The 25335-nt window shown below is 39.6% G+C and overlaps 1 protein-coding gene across 2 annotated transcripts in view; it reads left to right on the forward strand.

Moving 5' to 3' along the window:
* Ugp2 (UDP-glucose pyrophosphorylase 2) overlaps window positions 1-25335 on the forward strand; it is a 48502-nt gene that overhangs the window by 10119 nt on the left and 13048 nt on the right. For both annotated transcript variants that reach the window (XM_021210948.1, XM_021210947.2), the window contains exons 2-3: window positions 6718-6845; window positions 7632-7739. In XM_021210948.1, coding sequence (XP_021066607.1) covers window positions 6732-6845; window positions 7632-7739 — 222 coding nt within the window. In that variant the 5' untranslated portion in view covers window positions 6718-6731. The remainder of the gene's footprint in view (window positions 1-6717; window positions 6846-7631; window positions 7740-25335) is intronic.

Raw genomic sequence — 25335 nt, forward strand, 5'->3', positions numbered from 1 at the left:
TTTTCTGGGTTTCTGAAAGTTCTGTAATGTCATTATTACCCCACTCCCTGACTCCCTCCTCCCGCATTTGGATAGCTAAAGGTCCATAATACTGAAATTTCAATTCTTGTGCATAAGGAAGATCTAGATTATAGCAGGAGGTGGGGCTGAGAAAAATCAATTACTGCTTGGTCTGTATGACATTGCTAAAGAATAATGAAACCACACAGCTAATTCTGGTTTTAGTAAGCCCAGTTATTCTGTTAGTTGTATAGATTGGCCTTGGAGGACAGTGATGTTTAGGAATTTCTATCCCAAAATTTAAAGAAAGACAGACTAGAGGAAAATGTACAGGATGCAATGGATCTCAGGACAGGAGCAAACATGTTTGCTCTGTAGGCCCAGCACCTGCCTGGTCTGTGACTTTGGGAAAGCCATCTCACTATTTCACCCTCAGATTCCTTATCCAGAGAGTGAGGAAAATAGAAGGGGAGACTGATGGTTTGCTTGCATCTTTAAAAACTCTTTGGCTTGTGACTGTGCTTATGAACTTTTTGCTTCCTAATTTACTTTCTGTCTGAAGTAGTGGAAGATCAATTCTGTTTGCTAAGAAGTGGGAGGAAACCATTTATGAGGTTGGAAATCTTGCATTATTCAAGGGATTCTTTAATTGACCTTCTCTTAGAAACCCAGTTGCCACTGCAACTCAAGTGTAACTTGAGAATGTTAAATCCAAGAAAAGTCCTGTAGTTTGTACTTACATCTTCTAGAAATTCCTTTTAAAAATTGGGGTGAATAAGTAACTAATTAGCAAGGAAAAAATGGATTTTAGATCTGTGCCTTCTGGTCTTTGCTGAAGCATGTAAGATTACTTCTTTTTGAACCAACCACCCTTCTGTCCTTTTAATTTAATTTACTTTTTAAGCAAGGTCTCACTATGAAATTCAAGCTGGCTACTCTTCCTGCCTAATCATTGGAGTGCTGGGGTTTCAGGTGTATGTCACCATGCCCAGCTGTTTTTGTGTATATTCTTAGAAGCCCATCCTTATTTAGAGACATGGGAGAAATAAAGGTTAGAGTTGTTTTTTTAAACTCAAAATTAAATCTGTGTTTGGGATTTTTTGAGGATGTGTCTGAAGGTTGAACTTACTTAGTTGGCAGAAATCTAAAAGAATATCTTTCATTTTGGCTTAATAGGGAGAATGACTGACATGATTCTGAATATTTTTCACCTTGAACCTTGTAAGTGAATAGGTAGGCTGTTCTGGACAGGGAGCCTTTAAAGTTATTGTTTATAATTTTCCTTGTTTAGCTAAATCTCAGATAGCTACTTTGTCATATTTAAACTTGGATTTACATTTAGTTTTAGCTTATTTGCCTAGAGTATAAGGTAAATGTTTCTTTCATTCATTGTTTTTTAGGGATATGACTATCATACCTTAACTTCAGGAAAAAAAATAACAGTTTATAAATAACTTCTGAGTCTGACAAAAATATTTTGTTGTTTTAAAATCATTGAAAAACCTGGAGAGATGGCTCAGTGGTTAAGAGTGTGGTTGCTCTTCCAGAGGACCCTGATTCAATTCCCAGCAACCACATGACAGCTCACAACTGTCTGTGATATTAGTTCCAGGGGATTCAACACTGTCACACTGGCAAAACTCCAATGCACATGAAATAAAAATAAATGAATTGTTGAAAAAAATTATTGTATAGTTATTTGTGTTTAAACTAACCTGTGGCACAGAACAAAATAATTCATGTGTTTTAATGCATGCCTTTTTCTTCCTCTGTATTTAGAATTTTCTTCCAAATTACTTGTCAATGTTGTGAGAATTGAATATAGTAGAATTTCTTATTTCTCTTTGCTTTTGATTGTGGCTGCATATGACTAGTTGCTTTAAGTTTCTTTTTCCTTGATTTCTCTGCCATAATGAACTATAAAACTAACATAAATTCGTTTTCCCATTAAAGTTGCTTTTGGCCAAGCTGTTTTAACACAGCAACAGAAATGAAACAAAAATCCTCTTTGGCTGGAAATTTAGTCCTCTCTGTCTAGAGTTATCCCTGGAATTGTGAAAACATGCTAGCCTGTTTGCAGTAAAGCCATGGGCTTTGGTTTTCACCAACACAAGTAAGCATGGGACCAAGCAGTGTATACACTGTTGCTGGTTGTCAGGCAATGTGTATGTTCAGAGCCTACTAACTCAGGAGGTAGGTTCCCAGCCCTTACTGCTTGTTGGTTCTGTTCTTAGGTATTTTCTCCATAATTAGAGGAAATTTAGACCAATCTTTAAACAAAACTAAACAAACAAACAAAAAAAAAAACAACCCAGCTTGTTCCTTACATTTCTACCATTATGATCTACTTTCTGGTCCATCATACCAAAACTGCTTTCAACTGTCCCTGTTCATTTACTAAAGACAGTCCCATCTCCAAGTGAATAAAGATTTTCCCTTGAGGATTAGTTCCAAAGGTCCACCCCAGCCAATTTATACTTTTAACTTGAATGACTGTTTAGGGGAAGGAGGGGTCATTGAGACAGGTTCTTACTACATAGCCTAGCCTGGCCTGGAACTCACGGAGATCCACCAGTCTCTGCCTCCCCAGGAGCACACCACCACATCCAGCAAGCTGTGGTGGTGGTGGTGGTGGTGGGGCGGTTTCTTTGTTTGTTGTAGATGGGATTGAACCCAGGCCTTCAGATACACTAAGCACACACACACACTGCACAAAACCTGCGTGGCGACTTAAAACAGAGAAGACAAAGCTTTTCAGCTTTTCGTAGACGCAGCCGCCTTCTGTGAGCCCCACCCCATCCCCGTCTCTCTCTCACATCCCTCTTCCTTCTCTTTTTCTCTCCTCCTCCCAGCTTTTTAGGAAAGAGTTGTAAGTTGCCTTAAATGGCACAGAAATGCTTATTGCAGAGAATAACTTTTCAATATTTTTATGACTTAATTCTGATAGAAAACCACTGTGTAGATAAAGCCCCCATCTGGGTATGAGTAAGACCCAAAATTTTGAAATATAAACCAATGTTTCTGATCAGTTTGGGGCTGTGCTCTGGGTTGAAGTGCATCTGGTCTCTTTGAGGACTCTAAAATGGATAAGAGCGATGTTTCTCTATACTTTAAGATCCTGGTACTGTTCTCTACTTAGGATCTCTTGAGTATATGCCATGATGAAACATCAAAGATTAAAAATCATGAATTTTGAAAAAGGCTCATATTTTACTCGATACTCTCTGGCCCTAAACACAAGCTTGGTGAAGGAAAATTTTGGCTGAGGTATAAAAGTTTAACCTCCAATACCATTCTACAACCAGACCTATTTTGTAGAAATCAAAAGTAGTGCTCTAAAGGCTCTAAGGGCCTGGTGTCCAGGTCTCTGACACTCTACCAAGACTGGAGGCGGTACTAAGAAAACTAAGCTCTAAAGGGCACACTAGAAGTAGTTTCCTGCCATATATCCATTTCTCTGCTTATAGCACTCCTCCTGGAAACAATACTTGGTTGAACTCTCAGGGGCAATTAAAATTCATGATTCTTTTTTAACAACCCTTAACAAAACAAGAAAAACTTGAAAGCTTCGTCAGGGAGCCCCCAAACATTACCAACCACTGGTGCACATAGGACACACCTAAGTCTGTATCCTGTCTTGGTTTCTTTGTCTTATGGGAACTTCCAAAAAGCCTGATTTTTCTCCTTGTGTCCTAACAGGTCTTTCTTCTACTTTTCAAATGGTTAAAACTTTTCTTTTCTCTAGGCCTACTGCTTTTTTACTGCCCAGAAATTATCTCTAAAACTTACCCAAAAAACTATAGTAGCCTAGGAGCATTCACTAATACAGAACCTCGGGCTCCACAGACTTAACTGTTGAGCTTTGTCTTCTCAATGTTAAACAACTGAGGCATGGAAAACATGCTATCACATGACCTACCAGTTAAAGGTACTGAAGACAAACTGACAAAAGGCATTTTACAGCCTTCCCAAGTCAAATTTGTTTACTCCAAAGATAGAGATAGAAAGTTCTTTGTCTGTTAATGTTTGCCTCATTTGTGTTTATATTTGTTTTCATGTAATTATATATCATTCTATGTTAAGACAACATAAAACTCAGTCGACCTTCAGAATTTCCCTTAGTAGTTGAGTAAAACACTTGTGGCTACTTAAAATACCAACAACAGTAGTAGTGAAACTATCTTTATAAGTTTGCTCCTTGTGTAAGATAAAAATGGCTATGGTAAGTCTTAAGATAATAATAACTATCATATTTTAAGGTAAATTAAAAACAACCTTTGCCTATCTACCTACGATCTCATCTTTGAAAACAGGCTTTTCAACTTTCTTATCACTTAAGCTTTAAAAAGAGAGAAGGATCATGTGAAAACCAGTCTGGCTCAGCTTGCTTAAACTTTTCAACAATCAGGCTAGACTCTGTCTTTAAAAAATAAAAAAGAGTATTATCTTTAAAAGTACAGATTTAGATTAAGAATGGCTACGAAAGATGATATGGTCAGCAGTCTAAAATACACTTACAAATAATACAAATATTTGATATTTTAAAAAAATATCTGTACATCTGACTGTCAGGGTGTGTATATCTACAAGTGCTTCTGATTTTATAAAGTTTACACAATACCAGATTGGATTATAATTAAATGGTCATGTTAATTAAAACTGTCAACTTAGCCCATATTTGTTTTAATTAATAATGTAAAATTTTAAAACAAAAAATAGATGAACAGTCTCTGTTAATGTTATTTGGTTGATTGTTGTCTCAGCTCTGAGTCTGTGAGCAATCTAAACAAGACTGTTGCTTAGAAAATAAAATTTAGTAGCTCTAAAGGCATGATGGCTTCTGCTCCAGGGTTCAACTCCCCATGCACAGTTGCCCTTTTCTGGAAGATAATTTTCTAGACTAGTCTTAAAATTAAAATGGAGAAAGTTACTTGGCCCCATGCTTTCAGCTCTCTTTTCTTTCTTTCTTTCTTTCTTTCTTTCTTTCTTTCTTTCTTTCTTTCTTTCTTTCTTTTTTTTTTTTTGCCTTGTTTTGTTTTGTTTTCTGTTTTTCTGAGGCAGGGTTTCTCTGTAGCCCTGGCTGTCCTCAAACTAAAGACCTATCTCCCTCTGCCTCCCAGGTTGTGGGATTCAAGGCACGAGCCGCCACTGCACAGCTGCTTCCTGCCTTCTTTATATTATCTTTAAAGGACGGATTATTCTTTAAATAATATCTAAAAGGTATTTTAAATTCTATCAAATAATTTTAATAGTTTATACTGAATTATTAGGTTTAGGTTTACTTTAAAAAATGTTTTTGCCAAGCTCTGTTATACAGTTACATTTTAAAGCAAGGTTTGTTTTTCAACACTTGGTAACTGAGCTTTTGGGTCTTCACTAACTGTACTTGAAGACTTACACTAATGTAAACGGTAGAGACTAAAGAGGCAGCTAGTATTTTGGCCCTTGCTCCAGCTCATCTGTTCAGGATGATGCTATTACCCTTCTCACCTACTTACTGGTGATTCATCTGTCCTCCTGATCCAAAGATTGGACTCAAAACCACTGTACACTCTATACACACAGGAGGGTCAACACAAAAGAAACGTCTCCAGTACTTCCAGGGGAGATGTTTACCCTCACCAGCTGATGACATAAATCCTAAAGAAAAACTAAAGGAGCTAAGGTCTTCTCCAAAGTGACTCCTGTGGACCAGATCCTTGCCTAGCTCTTGAAAAAGAAAGAAAGAAATAGTTAATTTGGGGCTATGGAAATGTAAATATACGTTTGCTTATAAATACCTAACAGAAAAGTAGAAACCAAAAAAGGTTTAATTATTAGTAATAATACAAAAACTAGACTTTAAAAGAGAGAGTAGTTCAAGTCTTATATAGGCCTTCCCATTAAGTCGATTATGTGGGCTACTAGTGTTCCAGATAACTCTGGCTGTAACTATAATACAAAGATAAATTCTATTTATATGAATCTATTTAGATAGAGTTTTTTAAAAAAGAGTATAGTGATTTTTATTCACTGATAACCTTTTTATCACTTACTCACTGGTAAGTCTTTTTAAAGCTGCTGTACTAGGAGTTTCGAGAACACACCTGGTAGGATGAATGTACACATTGAATAAGTATTACATTTTAAATATATATGTGTATGTATGTATGTATATGTATATGTATAGAATGGCTTACAGGCTATGGTCTAGCTAGTTCAATAATGGCTGTATCCCAACAGCAAGTTCAGGAGTCTGGAAGTTATTCAGTCCATGAAACTGGATGTCTCAGCTGGTCTTCAGTATACTCTGGAATCCCACAGGTGTAGGTTCTTAATGGCAGTGAATGAATGAACTTAACAATGAGAGTGAAGGCAGGCAGGCAGAGAGCACGTCCTTTCTCTAGGCTGCCTGTAGAAGATGTGGTACACATTAAAGGTGGATCTCCCCACCTCAGATTCCAGATTACAGGCGGGTCTTCCTCCTTCAAATAATGTAATTAAGCAAAATCCCTTACAGGTGTACCCAGCCTCTTGGATTTTAGTTAAGCTAAATATTGTCAAGTGGACAGCCATCACTCTTTGTTTAGCATACTTCCATCTTGTTATAAAGCAAAGGCCAACAAGTTCTCAGACTTTGGTCCCTCTTGACTTTGACTAATCTGGAAATAACAAAATTCCTAAGTTTCCTTGTTGCTGACTGATACTAATCAGTGGCTTTATATCTTTTTATTTAAGATCTTAGCAAAGCTATGTCTCAAGATGGTGCTTCTCAGTTCCAAGAGGTCATTCTCCAAGAACTAGAATTATCTGTGAAGAAAGAATTAGAAAAAATACTTACCACAGCAACCTCACATGAGTTTGAGGTAAGGATTCAGTAGTGTTTTTTGCTTTGTGTGTCAACATGCATAATTGCTGCCAGTGGTGATTCTCCAGCCTGAAATGAGCACAGGATATAACATCAGAAGTTAGCACTGTTGAACACTCACAGATCATTAACGTTTATTCATAGTAAAGCTACTTTATTTTTTTAAAAAAACTGAGGAAAATTTCCAAGTCCCCAAAAGGGCATTGACAGGATTACAGTTTATGTTGTGTTTGAGTATCATTGGGCATAGAGATGGTTGCCATGTTTAGTCGGATCTGTAACAAGTTGGTCTACCTCCCATGTCCTCTCTGCCTTTTGCCCATAGCCAGTTCTAGCGGACCTGTGCTAGAGCCATCAGTTTTCCAAAATCAAGAAGCTTTACTTTCTGTCCGTACATTATCTTTTATTTTTCAATTCAGTTTGTACTTACTGTTTTGAGGTTATTTATGTTTTATTCCCTTTTTGTTCTTTTGTTGAGAATTTACACTCAGAAGTAGTGAAAGATATCAGAATGTAATAAAAAAAATGTTGAAATTCATTCGGACTAAAATTGTTCAGAGTACATGACAACTGACTAGCAGGTGATAGTGGAGGGGTTTGGCTTATTAAAAGACTCCTTTAAATATAGTTCCTTTTCACTTTTCTACTTCAGTTTTAAACTGGCCTTAAAAATTTTCCCTACTCTATATTCTAATAGTGTAAGAATTTCACTTAAAGGTATTTTAAAAGTAATAGCTTGTATCTAATTTTACTATGTATTAAACATTTTCTTCTGTTTTCATAGCACACTAAAAAAGATCTTGATGGATTTCGGAAGCTATTTCATAGATTCTTGCAAGAAAAGGGACCGTCTGTAGACTGGGGTAAAATTCAGAGACCTCCAGAAGATTCGGTAAGTTTTAGGCAAAGTGTAAGAAACGGTAATTTGGAATGTTGGTTTTCCTTTGTAGGTGGGTTGTGAAGATGTAACAGAACCTTCCTAGCAAACATACTGATTTCAGTTTGTGGTCCTTCGTGTTGGATGTGGAGGCAGCCGGCCTTCAGCTTAAAGTCTCATCTCCCTGTAGCATTGTCCCATTTTCACACATTGTAATTAGTATACATTCTACTTCAGTAAAAAGCATGCTTTAAGGATTTCATGTTCTCTCTTCCAACCATTAAATTTCTTACTGCCTTAAACCTTGTTCAGGCACTTACCCAGACTTTAAAGCTCTCTCCATGCTTTCAGGCCATTTCTGTAACCCTGTCTGCCCATGCCGCCAGCCTAGCATACCTTTTGTTTTCTCCTCCCCTGCTTCTAGAGTTCTGCGTAGTTAATGGTATGGGATCCTCACCTAACAAAATTCCCATGTGTTATGGAGGCATAGCCCCAATGTCTGCACCTGCCATGGACTGCTAGCAGAAAGCCCCACTGAGGAGGGATAAAGGGCAGTATTAGGTGTTTAAATCTGAGCTCCACTGCTTTGTGTTATGTAAAATGAGAACAGTACCAGGCATTTTGTGTACTTCACAAGTTGTTAAGATGATATATGTAAAAATAGATTACCTTACTTGAAGCATTGTATGGACTTGATGTTTTTACCATGTGTAGTGTTCATTTCTTTCATGTCTATAATCTTGCTTTATTAACACTTTTAAAATATGATTCAGTGCAAACTAAATGAAGTGTAGTCCCAGTTTACCAGAGTTTGCTGGGGGCCCAGGTTTACTCGTCTGTAGTAGTTTAAGCTAATGGAGTCAACATTAGATTTTTTTTTTTCCTAGTGAGAAAAATCATAAATAAGTTCCTGCTTAGGAATACTCTCATTCCCACATGTAGAAAAGTACCTATATTTTTTTAATTTAGGCCATTTATTTTCTTTAAAAATCTCTCATTAGTTGTCTTGAGTATATTATCTTATTAGTAACACTGAAGTTAAAATTTTTCTCGCTGGGTTGGTGACCTAACTCAGCAGGAAATGGACCAGTGCTTGCCATGTGGGTCTAAAGACCTAAGTTCAGGCCCTAGAACCCATATTAGAAGGAAAGAATGAGTCCTGAATGTTGTCTAATGCCCTCTACACATGTGTAATGTGTGCACGCGCATGAGTGCACACACACACACACACACACATGCAAATATACCAATATAATAAAAACAATTTTAAAAATTTCTCTTTTCTATAATGTCAGTTATAATGGGGGACTCCCTTATTTTGGTCTTTGTTTTACTATCCCTGGCACATTATTTATTATGATTTATTTCTTTGTAGTTACATAGCAGAATTAGTATTTTCTTTGCCAAAGAAAATGAGAGAATTCTTCTAGATAGGTATGTTCTTTAAAAAAGAACTACATGTAGATTCATCCAGTTTTTTAAAATGTTTGCGAACAGACCTAACACATGATAGATTTGGTCACTCTGAGTACTTGGAATTTTTGTCTTGGAATTATTTGTAATTGAATAACCTCAGTTGATTATTTTGTGGTGGGCTCCAGCAGCAGACCTGGGAGCCCTGCTGCTATCTGTACAGTTACTACAAGAGCCTGGTATCAGCTAAGGGCAAGGCATTGGCCCTTTTGTGCAGCAGCTGCCCATGTGCAGATCCTAGTCCCTGCAGGAGGTTCCATTGCTGTGCTGTGCTTTAAAGCATCAGTTGGTAGGTTAGTGCTCAGGACGAGCCAGCTCTAGAAGTACCCTCTACAGTTCCCAACTAAACTGAGAAGTAAAGGTCAGTCTGAAGTCTGCTAAGTGACTAGGATTAGCTGGTGGTGTACAGTTTGTCCTGTAGTCTCAGCTACTGTGCAGTGAGCCAGTCTGTCACTTGATGCTGAGTTATAAGATAACATACTGGGCAGCATACTGAGAGCTCATCTTTGCCTCCCCTCCTTGGGCCAAAAAGTAGAAAACATTTACTTTTATTTATTTCGTTTTACAGGTACTACCTTTATCAAAAAGATTCTAATATATTTTTTAAAAAGACCTTTAACTGTCTAATTGGTAGCAGATTTAGTTCTAAAGATGTGATTTTTTCACTTTTTTAACAGAGCATTTTTAAAAAGATTTATTTATTTTATTTATATGAGTACACTAGTCTTCAGACACACCAGAAGAGGGCATCAGATCCCATTAAGATGGTTGTGAGCCCTGGGGATCCAACACATAAACAACCACCAAACCCAGACACTATTGTGGATGCCAATAAGAGCTTGCTGACAGGAGCCTGATTTAGCTGTCTCCTGAGAGGCTTTGCCAGTGCCTGACAAATGCAGAAGTGGAGACTCACAGCCATCCACTGGATGGAGCACAGGATCCCCAATGAAGGAGCTAGAGAAAGGACCCAAGGAGCTGAAGGGGTTTGCAGCCCCACAGGAGGAACAACAATATGAACTAACCAGTACCCCCAGAGCTCCCTGGGACTAAACCATCAACCAAAGAAAACACATTGGTGGGACTCATGGCTCCAGCTGCATATGTAGCAGAGGATGGCCTAGTCAGTCATCAATGGGAAGAGAGGCCCTTGGTCCTGTGAAGGTTATATGCCCCAGTGTAGGGGACTGCCAGGGCCAGGAAGCAGGAGTGAGTGAGTTGGTAAGCAGGGGGAGAGGGGAGGAGATGGGGGGGGGTTGGAGGGGAAACTAGGAAATGGGATAACATTTGAAATATAAATAAAGAAAATATCTAATTAAAAAAAAAAAGATGGTTGTGAGCCACCATGTTGTTGCTGGGAATTGAACTCAGGACCTCTGGAAGAGCCATCTCTCCGGCCCAATTTTCTCATTTGTTAACTGTTTACATCCAAGATGAACTTAACCTTTTGAATATTGTATTTTAAGGTTTGAGAGTCTGCTTTGCTAGTGGAGACGTCTTTGTGTACTTTGAAAGGTCATGATATGGAGTGGGGGTTGTTGAAGGAATTAGAGGATGGAGGAAGAAGTGAATGTGATCCATCCTGAGATGTCTGCAGCTCAGTGCTACCCACCTAAATCCTCCTTTCAGAAGGCTGTCCTTGTAGTGAATCAGAATGTTTGATGAAGGTGAATAGTTAATATGAATAACACAGACATACGAAAATAAGATATGTACTTTGTGTGGTCTTTTGTCTTTGTGTGTATTAGTGTATAAGTTTCCACTTAAAAATATCTTCCAAAAAAAGCCCTGGTCTTGATATGCACTTGTAATCCCATACACTGTGATGTCAAGGGTTTTCGATTGCAGAAGCAAAAATTGTTTGTACTTCTTTGTGTTATTTTATTAGTAACTTTTGGAAATAGTTCATGCATTAATATTCTTTCACTTGATTCTGTACTTGTCCTCCTCTGCCCTTCTTCTTGGGTTTTAGAGGTGAGAAGAGACAATTTTTATTTCCAAATAATTTCTTTTTAAAGCAGGTAATATTTATTGTTTTTGCCAAATAGAAATTAATCATGCGGAATCTATCACTTAGAAATGACATTGTCGATGTCAGTCTAGCTTCAAAGTTGTATGCCTAAAAAACCAAACAAAACAAAACAAAACAAAACCAAACCCAAGTACTGTCTCCCAGAGACTCTTTGGTAGGTTTTATAGTTCGTGTGTGAGTACTTGTGTGTGATTATGTATATATGTGTGAGTGCATGTATGCACTTGCCATGACCTTTGTTAGAGGACAGCTCTCTCCTGCCACCTTGTGGGATCAGGAGGTCCAGCCCAGGTTGTTGGGCCTGTGCGCAAGCACCTCTGCCTCTTGAGCCATCTTGTAGGCTTGCATCTGGTTTTGTACATAGTTAGGAATATTGCTGTGGTTTGTAACTAAAGTTTCATTGAAAAATAGAGACAGGTACTTCTTGCCTGTAGCTCCTGGTTTTTGCTATATTTACACATTGAACAGTTAAAATTGAGGCAGTATAGGTTACTATAACACTTAAAATATTCAGTTGCTAAGAAGCATTTAATAAATGCTGATTGATTGTAGCAAGTTCAGACTGCTGAGCTGTACAAGGGAATTTACAATTTTTTGTGTAGAGAATGCGGCATTTGTATATAAAACATGTTGGTTGTCTTTTTGAAGAGCCACCTGTAAAAGCATTAAAAGCAATCTCTATTGGATTTTAGATATAATTTTAGACAATACCCATAGGGTATTTTCAAAAGAAAAAAGTTTTAAAGGACCAGGCGTGGTAGTGCACGCCTTTAATCCCAGCACTCAGGAGGCAGAGGCAGGCAGATTTCTGAGTTTGAGGCCAGCCTGGTCTACAGAGTGAGTTCCAGGACAGCCAAGGCTACACAGAGAAAGCCTGTCTTGGAAAAAAAAAAAAAAAAGGTTTTAAAAGGTGATCTTCTGGATAAAGATTATAGATCCTGAGTAACATGCTAATGCAACCTGCTCATTATTATTGGTGTAGAACAATTAACCTGAATTTTGTTTAGTAGCACATTGATTTCTGAAGGCTCTTTACCAGTAAGTTGTTTGGGACATGGCCTTCCACCATTAATTTAATTTCTTGCAGATAAGAAGTTACAGTTTGTTGTGGAGAATTATGACATACAAACATTTTTATAATACTGTGTATCAACAACTTCCAGTAGGTGATAGGGAGAAAGGAGGGATAAGCAACTGATAAGGATGGAAGGTATTAATTCTGTGTGCTATCAGTTCAGACCAGCATTATTTAATAAGCAAATAGCGTGCCTGTTGGCTTATCGTCTGACCCGTGCAGATCTTGTCTGCTGGACCTGGGATCTGAGAACCTGAAAAAATGGGATGGACAACAGTCTAATGCTGTAGACAACTGTACTTCAGTTTCAGTGTTCTTTCATACTCAAATGTAACGAAGCAATGATCCAAGGAAGGCTATTTGAGTTTAGAAAAACATTTAAATAAAGGTCAGTAAGCACATACTAAATATTAACAGACCTGTCCTTTCCCGGAAGTTTCTCAGGACAGACCAGTTTAAACACAGTTGCTTGGCACATACTGTAGATTTTATCTAGGATGGCATGAAAGCAAGGCAGAAGGCCAAATCCAGATTCAGGGTGCACTGACCAGGTTGGGTTCTATAGCTGTGTACTGACATCCAACTAGAATAGACTTTTATAAATTGAATACAAATGTTTGTCACAGGAGGCTCAGAATCACGTCCAAGAACAGTTCAGGGAACAAAATGTACTTGAGGTAAGAGGCCCTCTGCCTTTTTTTCTTGGAGCCTCTCTCACAGTTCCCCAAGGCATTGTTCATCATGGGTCATTGTTCTGACTGACACCTGTCCTGTTTCCGGTGTTAAATTTCTTATAGAATTTAAACGAGGGTCTCCAGAAAGCAACTTAAATAGTAGGGCCACATCCTCAGTAGTAATGAGCAGATAAAAGCAAGCTCAATTGACATGGCCCCAAATTTAAAATTTTGCTCTTTTAGCTTATCATGAAAGTTAAGCATTCACATAAGTACTGATGAGCAGCAGAGAAGAGTGTCATCCACATACCTAATTACTAGTACCTCAGGAAATTTAATGAGCATCAGGCTTTAAGTGCTTTATGCCTTAGTTGTAATTGTTCCCCTTGAGCTTGTTTTAATTTTTTTTCCTTCAAAATGGGGCCATTGATCAAGCTATATTGAGTTATTCCTGCTGTGGGGGGAAATAATCAAGAAACAATGCAGCTCTTGCTGCATTGGCTTAGCTCCACCTGCCATTCTCAGGGGATGCATCGGACACTGAGGCCTCTGAGTTCGTCACATAATCCTTGAGCATGCTGTAGCAGTAAGTGATTACTGGGCAGCTGGGAAGCCGGAGAGGCTATGGAGTCCATTCAAACCTACTCTGCCAAGATACTTATGGCAGAAGCTTTTTCCTTTCCTGTTTTTGTTGTTATTAATTTTCCACTCTCTCACCTATGCTCCGTACCTCTTGGGTAAGAGGCCTGGTATCCTACCTTCTATATGTATTTTTAAAAAACTTTTACTTAACCTTCTCTAAGAGTCATGCCCCATGTTGGGACCTGGTTGTAGGGGGTTTCTGCAAATGCCAAGACCAACAGGGTATCAGACTATGTGAGGCAAAGAGGAAGTCCAATTTAACACAGCCTATGTTGGTTCAAACTTCTAAAGTCTAACCGTTAGCAGTTTACTGTAAGCATATTTAAGTACAGTACAATTTGGAGAAAAAGTTTTCTGATGTAACAAAGCCCTCTGTGCACAAGGAGGCAAAATTACATGGAAACTCTTTTCAGAGTACATGTCACTTCCATGAAGATAGACTCTTGAGATAAGCTACATATATTATCTTAATGGCCTAGGGGAGGATTTGATATGGTCTTGGTCATACAGATAGCGTAGTGGTCATTTGGGCTCCTTTGGGTCCAGTTTATGGGAGCTTGGGATGTCCTGGCCCTATAGATAGCATAAATCACCAAGTTATTAACCTCCTCCATCCCAGCCCTCTTGGTGGAAAACAGGCTATAATGTCTCTCCCTTTGGAAAGACAATACAGGTGTTTAACATTCCTGGTTTCCTTAGTGCTTATCTTTGGGGGCAGGATCCTTGTGCTCCCAGATTTGCGTGCATGTGTGCATGTGTTGGGGGTGGAGGGGAAGGGAAGGAGAGATGGAGAGGGAGGGAGAGAGGGAAGGAGGGAGGGAAGACTGAAGACTGAAGAGAGGAGATACAGCAAGCACTGGACCCCATTGGTGTGCATGTGCAGGTCAGAGGACAGCCACCAGCATTAGCTTTGATCTTCACTTTCCACCCACCTAGAGATGGCGTCTCTAGTTTTTCACGACCTGTCCTAAACTAGCTGCCCAAAGCTTCTGGGCCAGCTAGTTCCTGTTTCATCTCCAAAGACTCATGCCCAGCCACCAATTGTATCTCATGTAAGTAGTTTATGTCATACAACTGAAATAGAAAAATAGCTCTGTAGTTCTTCTATCCTACCTGTACATCTCTAATCCACCATGAAGGAATTTCCACTTATAATGGGAGAATTTTTATATGAAGCAAAGTGATCCACCCATACCTACTCCTTATACTTTCTGCCCTGAAATTATTGAATCTTTTACTAATCCTTTTTGGAGGTTGGGATTCTTCAGTTTTGAGCAGCTGAACATCCACACATCCCATTTTAAAGCCAAGATAACAGCAGAATGTTTACATTAGGTGCCGTAGCTTGAGAGATCTTTGTAAGAATTTCAAGCCCCCATACATTTAGAATTTATGTATGTGTGATTTTTTTTTTTCATAGTAGACTGTCAGTGTTGCCATACTCCCAAAGGAGATCATGACCTGTGAAGGTTAAGAACTGTTATCTTACAGATCTGATGCTGCACTTCTCTAGTCCCAGAATTCCAGAGGTGGAGACAGGAAATCTTTGCAAGTTCAAGACTTGCTGGTCCTATGAAGTAAGTTCCAGGTCAATCAGGATTACATAGTAAGACCTTGTCTCAAAACAAAACAAAACAAAACAAAACACAAAAGCAAAAACAAAAAACAAAAACAAAAAAAGAAATGAACAACTGTACAGAACTAGATTTATACAAAACAAATATAGATCACTTATCAGCATTTTAGCTTCGTGTTTGTGGAGGAATGGAGTCCAGAAATGACTAACTGAAAACTAATGCAGCATGGGACCCATGTGGTGCTGAAGAAGACCTCCCCGGTCTAACTGGCACAGGGATAAGACCGACTTTCTGGTCTCCTGGGGTGAGCCTGACGCAAGACTTCTCTGACAGTAAATGGTTTATCAAAAAGAATAAACCTGTGAAAGTAAGAATCCAAAAATACTGCTTGAAGTTACTCTCATGATGGTCTTTGGTTGGACATATGGTGAATGTGGCTGTTTCTTTGTCTAGAGTTAGAAAAAGAACCAGAGAGTTTCTTTGATCCTTCATTGGAAAACACAAGATGGTTATATTACAATTTTTAACAATAGCAAAATTCATGTATAAAGAGCAACAAAATAATTTTATGGTTGGTGGTCACCACAACATGAGGAACTGTATTAGTTGGTCTCAGCTTTAGGAAGATTGAGAACAGCTGTTGATACACAAATACCTGTATTGTAGTCTTCCACAGGACTCTTTCCACAGCCTCTTTCTCTTTCCTTTTTCTCCACCTCAATCTTTTCAGGCCTGCTTCCACAATGTGAATTATATAATTAGCTAACAGTGGGTAGGCCATACGCAAATGGAATGTTCTGTGTGAACTACCACCCTGTCTGATAAGGGTATGGACCGGATGCTTCACATGAGTGACTTATTTTATGACCTTAGCTATGTCTGACATCTATAAAAATTTGAGGAGTGTACCTTTCTGTTATGTTTAAATGACTGTTTAACATCTATGTATCTACATTTTGTAGTTTAAAAATATTCAGAAGTCTTTTAATCCCCTAGAATTTCTATTCAAATTTTGAGAGTTCAGTAAAGTATAGGAGTGGGATTTTCTTCATGTTTACCTTTGTACATTCTAGGACCTTGCTTGCCATCTGTAAAGCATTGGTTTTTATTTAATTTTGATTTTGTCATCCTGGTTTTCTGCCAGTTCTTTTATCATCAGATCTTCTGTACTTTATGAGGTTTAAAGTACACAGAGATATTACAATTTTACATCTCTTTAGTAGTTTGAAATTGCTCCCATTTTTAATAAGATGGCAGTAGGTGAGAGTTTGACAGGTAAAATATCAACAGTAGTGTCCCGCGCTAACCGTCTCGCCAGCAAGAACGACGCGGCACACAAACAGGATCCTTCTGCAGCAAAGCTTTAATGCTCTTGAGAGGGAGAGCATAAGCTTCCAACAGGCAAAGGGCGAAGATGCCGAGTCCCCAAACCACCTCCCTTATATAGGAGATTTGTCTCGCCTCGGACGTGGCAATACCTAATAGGCCAAATCTGGGTCACGCGAGGTGACATAGGAAGCGAGCACTTTGGCACGGAGAGCGGGGAAACGCTGACGCATGCGTGGTGAGGTTGTTTATCACCTTCTGCAGGCGGATGTCGGCGCCATCTTATAACGGCGACATGTGAGGCGGCGCCCCACACAGTAGGAAACAAAGTACTCTAAGTCAATTAACATGTAAAAATTGAATTAAGTGGTTTACAATGGGTTTTTAAATAAACAATTTTACAGGAGTTTGAGTTAGAGAAAATTTTTTAAGATCCACCTTGTTTTTAACTGGGAAGGTAATAGAGCTATCTAAGCTCATTTTTTATTGTCTGTATCCCATTTTAAAGCTTCTTTCTGAGTCACCGTGAGTATAAGATGAGTACTTAAAAGGACTGAGAGAAATTCAAAGTTCAGAACGAAGTTTATAAAACAGGAAACATGGATATGTCAAAGGGTACCTGTGACTTGACTAAATAAATGGAAGCAGGCCATTGAATAGAGATTATTTACAGAAAGGCTCAGTTAAAACAGTTGTCTTCATGTACATAGTCCTAAAGCCCTTGGAAGATTGTAATGTATTCTCTTATTTCTGGAGAACATGAAATACCGTTTCAAAGGTGCTTGTTTTATCTTTTATTTTCTAAGCCAAAAGTTAATTTTTGTTTTAGTTATTTGAAATGGTAAGACTCAAACCACAGTCCTAATGCAAGTTAGCTAATTCTTCTCTTCTCAGATAATCCAGCTAGATCTCTTCTCAGTGTTCTTCATTTAATTAAGTTTGATAGATCATTTAATAGTTAAAAACCAACCTAGAGAATTTCAGCAGCAGTAGGGACATGGCCTAACACAGCTACCAGCAGCCTAAGGAGTCCCTTTCTCCCTTAGAGACCTCCTCTAAGGTAGAGCCAGATCCTTGCCTGTGCTGCAGAAAAGAGTTTCAAGAAGACCCAGAATGAAACAAAGTTAATTATTTTGTTAATTATTTGGCAGACTCATGGGGAAAGGATAGTTACACAATACCAAGATACAGGTGTGGGTTTCTGAAGAAAGCGTTGCACTTAAGTATCTTTACCATGGTAATATGTGTAATCCTGTAGCTTCTAAATTACCTACCTTCCTTCCTTTTCCTTCTTTCACTCATTTCTTGGCAGTTTCATCCATGGGCAAGATGCATTCTGGTTATCCCCACTCCTCTCAGCACTCCAGCACATCAGTCCTGCTCCCACAGTCATGGTGTTTGGTCCTAGTTTGTGACCAGTTTAGTTTAACCAGGACCATCTGTGTGACTATTGGATTGGGACTGTCCACTGCGGTGAGTGTGGTGCGGTCACTGGTTAGGTATACAGCTGAAGGTAATGACTGTTTCCCAGAATCTTTGAGTAGGAAACAGTTTAGCAGAGAAGATTAGGCCTACCCTCATCCCCTCACTCATCCACATCTGGCTGGTAATGAGCTCATTTTTGTGCAGGGTGAATGAAACCGTTTCCAGTTGTTTGAAGGGTATGCCTAAACTTTATATGCCCCAGCACAGGGGAACGCCAGGGCCAAGAAGTGGGAGTGGGTGGGTAGGGAAGCAGGGCGGGTGGAGGGTATAGGAGACTTTCAGGATAGCATTTGAAATGTAGATGAAGAACATATCTAATAAAAAAAAATAGGTATGCCTAAGTTGGCTGGATACTGCCCATTCGGAGGCTTTGGAAGGCCTTTGCTCTATCTTCCAGCACTTACATTCTTTATGCTATATCTTCTTCTGCATTGTTCCTGAGCTTTGGAAGAAATGGCATAATGTCTTATTTAGGACCAAGCACTCAACCGTTACTTAGTCTCAGGATCCTATATAGCTATACGTTTGTAATTGTTGTAGAAATTATTTAATACTGACCCAGGGTTTCTACCCTGCCTTAGATCATTTAGTTCCCAGATAAAAATCATACATAACCTTTATATTTACAGTCAGCCTTAAACAGTACAAGAGCTGGGCAGATATCTACCCTCTATGTTGTTAGAATCTACTTTCCTGTCAGTAACCCTGAGTTATTACTACTTGCTATGTTTCATCTGGGCTGCTCTTAACTCCAGTTGGCCAGCCTTCAGAGCCATGTTCTCTTGACTCCTAACCCATGGTGGCTTCTCCTTTCTCCTCCTGTTCCTCTCCTCATCCTTCTCCTCCCCTCATCCTTCTCCTCCCCTCATCCTTCTCCTCCAACCCCACGCCTGGGAAACCTAAACACCACCTATGTCTCTTCTGCCCAGCTCTTGGCTATTGGCATCTTTATTTACCAAGCAGAGATAAGTTGGGAGCAAGGTCTGTATGCTGACTGACTTATCTCTGGGACAACCAGGTCCTGGGGGGCCACACTTACCATTACAATAGATAACAAAAGACTAAACCTCAACATGTTATCTACCACAATTCACTAGAAAGACAGGATTTTCTAAGTGGTAATTGTTTCCGTACACTTAGGAGATGGTTCCATGTTATGACAGTTTAGCACTCTGGCTTCCCCAGCTGTGAGTTTATGAGTTCTTGTACCAGGTGTGACTTCCCATTGTAGAATGGGCCTCAAGTATAATCAAAGAGTAGTTGTTACCCTTGACAGTCATGCTGCTCTTGAACAAATAAACATGTTTTGTCCTGGTAAATATCATAGTTCACACCAACAACGGGTAAGGTAGTTGGTGTGTTTTCTTCCTCAGTAACCTTTGCCCAGTGTATTCAGCAAAGTGAAAGCGAGCTGGTGTGGCGGAAGCTCAGTTCCAGTTCATGCCACCAAGATATGTGGTATCTTTAGCAATAAAGCCTTACCATCTAGTTCTGAAGGGCAACCATGAAGAAATGGCAAGAATTTTTATTGTTTATGAGTTTTCTATGGTCTCTCTGTCTAGTTAATCATAAGGGAGGTGGCCCATTGTCTTAGTATTCTATTGCTGTGAAGAGACACCATGACCAAGGCAACTCTTATAAGCAAGCATTTAATTGGGGCTGGCTTACAGTTTCAGAGGTCCAGTCCATTATCATCCTGGTGGGAAGCATGGCAGCCTGCAGGCAAACATGGTGCTGGAGAAGGAACTTAGAATTCTTTGGGCTTTTGAAACCTCAAAGCCCAACCCCAGTGTCACACTTCTCCAATAAGGCCACATCTACTCCAGTAAGGCCACACCTAATATTTCCCAATTAGTGTCCTTCTCTGATAACTAGGCATTCAAGTGTGTGAGCCTGTGGGGGACATTATCATCCAAACCACTACACATACACCTTGTATTAAGTTACATTTATTAACAAATGCAATTTTCAATGAGGTTTAAAAATTAATCAAAGCTTAAAATTTAAGTACAAGTAATGAATTAGCATATATACTTTGCTTAAAGAATTTCCTTTTGTGAATGAAACTAAGGTGGTTTTGTGAAGTTTATTGTTTTAAGAATGAGAGGTGCTAACTAGCAAAAGTTAAGGTTAAAAACAGTTTGACCCAAAGTAAGCACAGTTCACTTATTGATTTTAGCATCCTTGTTTAAAATATGTTTAGGAAAATATACATTAGCTCTGTGTGTTTTGACCATCACTTAATGTTCTTTGATTCCATCAGCAGGAAAAACAAAATAGATCCCAGGGCAGGCAGCTTCTCATGACCTCTGAATATTTATTTTCATCCTGCCTCACTATCCATATACTCATTATTGTGCTTTTTACAAAAGAGAGAGCTGAAGTTCGGAGTAATTTGCCTAGGGAACAAGAATCCAGATGTAAACTTGATAGGTTGTTAAGAGTCCAAAGACCTGGTTCTTTAGTATCCTCAAATGATCTTAAAGAATCCCTTTGTCTCTGAGCACACTATGGGTTATACTTTGAGCTTATCAACATGTGGGCACAAAACTACACAATGATGTGACAAGCATCACTCTTGGCTTTTTACCTGCACTTCCTTTGTGATCCTCAAGCAACTTTTCTTCTCTGTTATCCTCATACTTGGTAGGCATAGAGGTGGTGATGGTTCAATAGCTACCTATATTTCCTCAGTTTGTAATTCAGAAGTTAGTTCTCGATCAGCCTGAGCCTATAAGCTCTTACCACTCACTATCTGTGTTATAGAATATTTGTTTGTTTGTTTGTTTTATTTACACATTAATTATTACTGGAAAAATTGTATCCTACAAGATTATTTTTATGTTCTGAAATGAAATTTCTGATGTTTTAAAGGGTTTTAGTTTCGGAATGAACTTTTCTGAAATAGGGTATAATAACCTCTAATTTGCACAATTACTCGGTGACTGATGTTCCTACAACTGGAAACCACTGGTCTAGGTGTAGACGATGAAGAACAAATACACCAGAGGTAACTTTGCAGAGGCATATAACCAAGAGATAGTAACATGGTATGGTAGAAACCCAGAGCTCATGTTCCTTGAGTATAAAGTATGTTGGTTGAGTAGAAGAGAGTGTACAAGAGCCTTATAATCATGTCTTTTAGTTAGGCTTGTGGGTTTTTGTAATGTTGCAACTAAAAACATTGAATCTGGAGCGTTAGTCTTCCAGCTTGATGGTAGTCGGGCCATCTGGATTTCTCTGTCTCATTGCATTGCAATCTAGAGCGCATGTCCTTATTGTCCCAGATGTATACAAGAGTGAACTGTAGTTATGTTGCTAATGAGATGACAGGCAGGCAGGGAGGGAGATGAACAGTGCCCTCTGTTCTTTCATAAAACACTTGCCAATTCATTTCACATTTATTGTTTTGACCTGAACTTTGGGATAAACAGCTGTGGGGGAGGCTGGGAAATATAGTTCTACTCTGGATGACAGAGTGCCCAGTAAAAAGTTTGAATTATAAAGGGAAAGGAAAGAATGATATTGAACTTGACAGCTAGTGATCTTCCATGCCATACCAGTACTGTATTTGGTTAATGCTTTAATGGAGAAATGCACTGTATCAGTTAGGGTTCCTATTGCTGTGATGAAATATCATGACCAAAAGTAACTTGGGAGGAAAGGATTTAGTTCACTTACACTTCTGTATCACAGTTGTCAGATTCATCCTTGAAAGATGTTGGGGAAGGAACACAAAGCAGGAACCTGGAGGCAGGAGCTGATGCTGAGGTCATGGAACAAGCTTACTGGGTTGTTCCACTTGGTTTGTTCAGCCTGCTAGGCTGAGCCTAGGGCAATTAGCCTATGGGTGGTACCCCAATGGCCTGGGCCCTTCCCCATCAATCATCAAGAAAATGTCTTGCAGGCTTGCCTACAGCCAGATCTTACTGAGGCAAGAGGCTTTGGTGGTGGTGGTCTTTTGCTATTGTGTGTTTGTTTTGTTTGAGACAGGGTTTCTCTGTGAGGCTTTGGCTGTCCTGGAACTCACTTTGTAGACCAGGCTAACCTTGAAATCAGAATCCACCTGCCTCTGCCTCCTGAGCACAGGGATTAAAGGGGTGCACCACCACTGCCTGGTTTCATTTTCTTAATTAAGGCTTGCTTCTCTCAGCTGACTCTTGCTTATGTCCAGTTGACATAAAAACTAGCCAGGATACATGGTGAATTTCTTAAAGAAAGAAAGAGAGAGAGAGAGAGAGAGAGAGAGAGAGAATATGAATATGAATATGAATGTGAATGAATATGTCATTGAGGGGTAGAAAGTGGATCGTGTGGAGGTAGAGACCACTCTAGCAGTAGTAGTCCAGGCGAGAGGTGACGAAGCTGAGAGAACTTGCTGAGCAGCCGACTGCGTTGTTACTGAGGACAGGGATGGGAAGCTGTGGCTTGAAGCCACCTTTGCAGGAAGAAGAGTGTCACTTAGAGTGGGCTCTGGAAGAAAGAATCAGAGGAAAAGCAAAAGGTAGTACACTGTTTTAGAAATCAAAGGGCAGTATGATTTCAGGGTTGAGGGAATAATCAGATGTGTCAAACACAAGTATTTTGGGGTATTGATGATTTAGCAGCTAAGATGTCATTGATGTCATCCATGTTAAGAGCAGGCCATGCTGTGATAGAGGAGAAAACTGACTTCAGAAAGAAAGTAGGGATACTTGTGGAGACAGACATGGGGGACAAGGGGACTGAATGATGGACAAAATGGAGTTCTAGAGACAGACTGTGGTGGCAGGAAGTCAGTGGCTTTTATTTGCTCTGCCAACTAGGATTGAGTTCATCTCGGTTTCTAAGAGCATTGATGAAGAACTTGAAGGTTTCATACAAGTAGGGAGAGTACAATATCAGATTTATCACAATGAAAAACATCTCATTTATGTATCGTGGGGTTTTTTGTTTTGTTTGCTATAGAAAACAACCCAGATACTGGCTGTCACCTTCAGAAATATGAAATGAAAACACAATACATAAAGGACCTAGCACAGAACTTGCTATATGAACACTGCATAAGGGCTTAGTGAGAATAGCAGTGTTCTTAGTATGCTTTTTGTGCATAGGAAACATACTGATGGACTTTCTGCAGAGTTATTTTCTCTCAGGCAAACTTGCTTTTGTGAAAGAGGTGGGGGAGGGAAGGAAGGAAGGGGAGGTGTTCACAGTGCAGTAATTTTTATGAATTAATATTATTAAGCAATATTAATATATATGATTTGAGCGGATAAACTAAACCATGCCAAGGTGATTCCACGTGAGAGGTTTATTAAGCAGGGATGGGGAGCGGCGAAGCGGGTAGAAGAGTAGAGAAGAAGAGAGAGAGAGAGGAGGGGGTGATTCCTTAATTTATAAGGAAAATGATGTCACACCAATGAGGGTGGGGACTGAGCCAGGTGAGTTGTGGGATTGAGGGTCATTGTCCTGGCAACGCAGGTCCAGAGTCACATGGTTAGGCCAGGTGCTAACAGTAATCATCCCCCTGTGAACCTTGCTGTGGGCATTTTGGTGCTCACTCTAGAAATGGCACAAGTATGCTATCCAGACTGGGTTACACTTTCACCAACAGGAACAGTGTGCCCATGACTGAGTGCTGAATTTGGCTTTTCTTCTAACTAGAAACTAAGTTGTGAACAGAGCTGGCAAGATGTAGATCATGGCAGACAGCTTTAAAAAGATCTCCTTTCCATTTCTGCAGAAAAACTACGTTGACATCCTAGAGGACAAATGTTCTTAAAATCACTTCATGTCATAGATTGCCAGCTACTTTCTCTCACTCACTTGCAAGAGGAAGCTAGGTGTTAACCAGTTGTCTTTTACCCAAAAGAAGAGAGTATGAGTGGCCTGGCCTTTCTTGAACATTTTCTCCTAGGGGTTTGCCCCACTTGGTTTGTGGAGGTGGTCCTACCATCTGTTTAGCTGTAGTAGAGATCTTGTTAGAACCATTAATTCTTTTCTTGTCTGCAGAAAAAGGAGCAGAATGATTAGTGGATAGAAAATGAAGTAAAGGAGGAGGGCATGCCTGCTCCTAACATGTGGGGAAGGAAGACTTTATTGTAGACATAAGAGAGCAGGCACAGAGAAGTGTCCCAGCTGAACATGGCAGATAGACTAAATCAGACCGTGAAAGGAGAGAGGGGAAGGGAGAACAAGAGAAACAGCCAGGGGCAGGAGACCAAAAGAAGAAAATGACTGAATTATATAGGGACCAGGCTGAAGGTGGGAAGACGAAGCCCAGCCCCTGGGAGAGAGGGTTTTAGAAGAGGGGCCCAGGGAGAAGTGCCGGGAGGAGCCACAGGCACTGTGCAAGACTTGTCCTGGCTTTGAGACCTAACATTCCAGTCTTTTGTTGATGAGAAGGAGGAAGGAGCATCTTTCACAAAAACAAGTTTGCCTGAGAGAAAATGATCTCTGCAGAAAGTCAATCAGTATGTTTCTGTAACTATTTCCACAGGCTGAGTGGGACTTGCCTCTTCTTTGAGATCTAACAGTTAGGGCTGACAGCTCAAAGCTAGTTCACACTCACTGCCAACTCCAGTGACTGAGTCACGGTTAGGCTGAATCCGGCAGCTCATTGGATATTCTCTGTTGTCTTCTAACTTGAACCATTGTATCTCAGTGTGTTTTCTTGAGGAAGCTGAGAAGGAAAATGGAAGACTAAACTCTGTGAAGTGCTATATCCTAAGTTCTATAGACATACCTACCTTCTATTTATCAAGGAGCCATAACTCTTCCTTTATATGGTTACTGTCAGTAATGCCTATCGGTCTTAATGAAATTGATACTGATTCTGCTGAGAAATTTAGACTTCAAGGATCTAAAAATGTCTCTATGACTGGGTATGTGCACTGTAACAGCTGCTGCTAAGCAGTTTCCATTACTGACACCACCACCCAGCCCTGGCTTGTTGAATTCAGCTCTGTGACTGCTTAGTGGGCTCCCTTGAGGGAAGGTGGGACAGTCATGAACAAGGCACTTTTGTTATGTACAGGTTGATTTATGTGACAGAAATCTCTGCTTAGTCCCTAATAAATTAATAAGTTATTAATAAGTTAATACCTGCAATAACCCTTAGACAAAAATATCTTGGCTTCTTGAAATCAAATAGTTGGTAGATTCATCTAGTTTTGAGATTGTGTGCATGTAGCATTCTCTCTCTCTCTCTCTCTCTCTCTCTCTCTCTCTCTCTCTCTCACACACACACAAGCTTTCTCCTGTGGGGGGTGCTGAGGAGTTTAGGGTGGGTAAAGTCATGAAGCATAAGTCACAAGGCTCCACTGGAGGTTTCCAACAGTGCAAT

This window comes from Mus pahari, chromosome 13 (assembly GCF_900095145.1).
Source record: "Mus pahari chromosome 13, PAHARI_EIJ_v1.1, whole genome shotgun sequence".
NCBI lineage: Eukaryota > Metazoa > Chordata > Mammalia > Rodentia > Muridae > Mus > Mus pahari.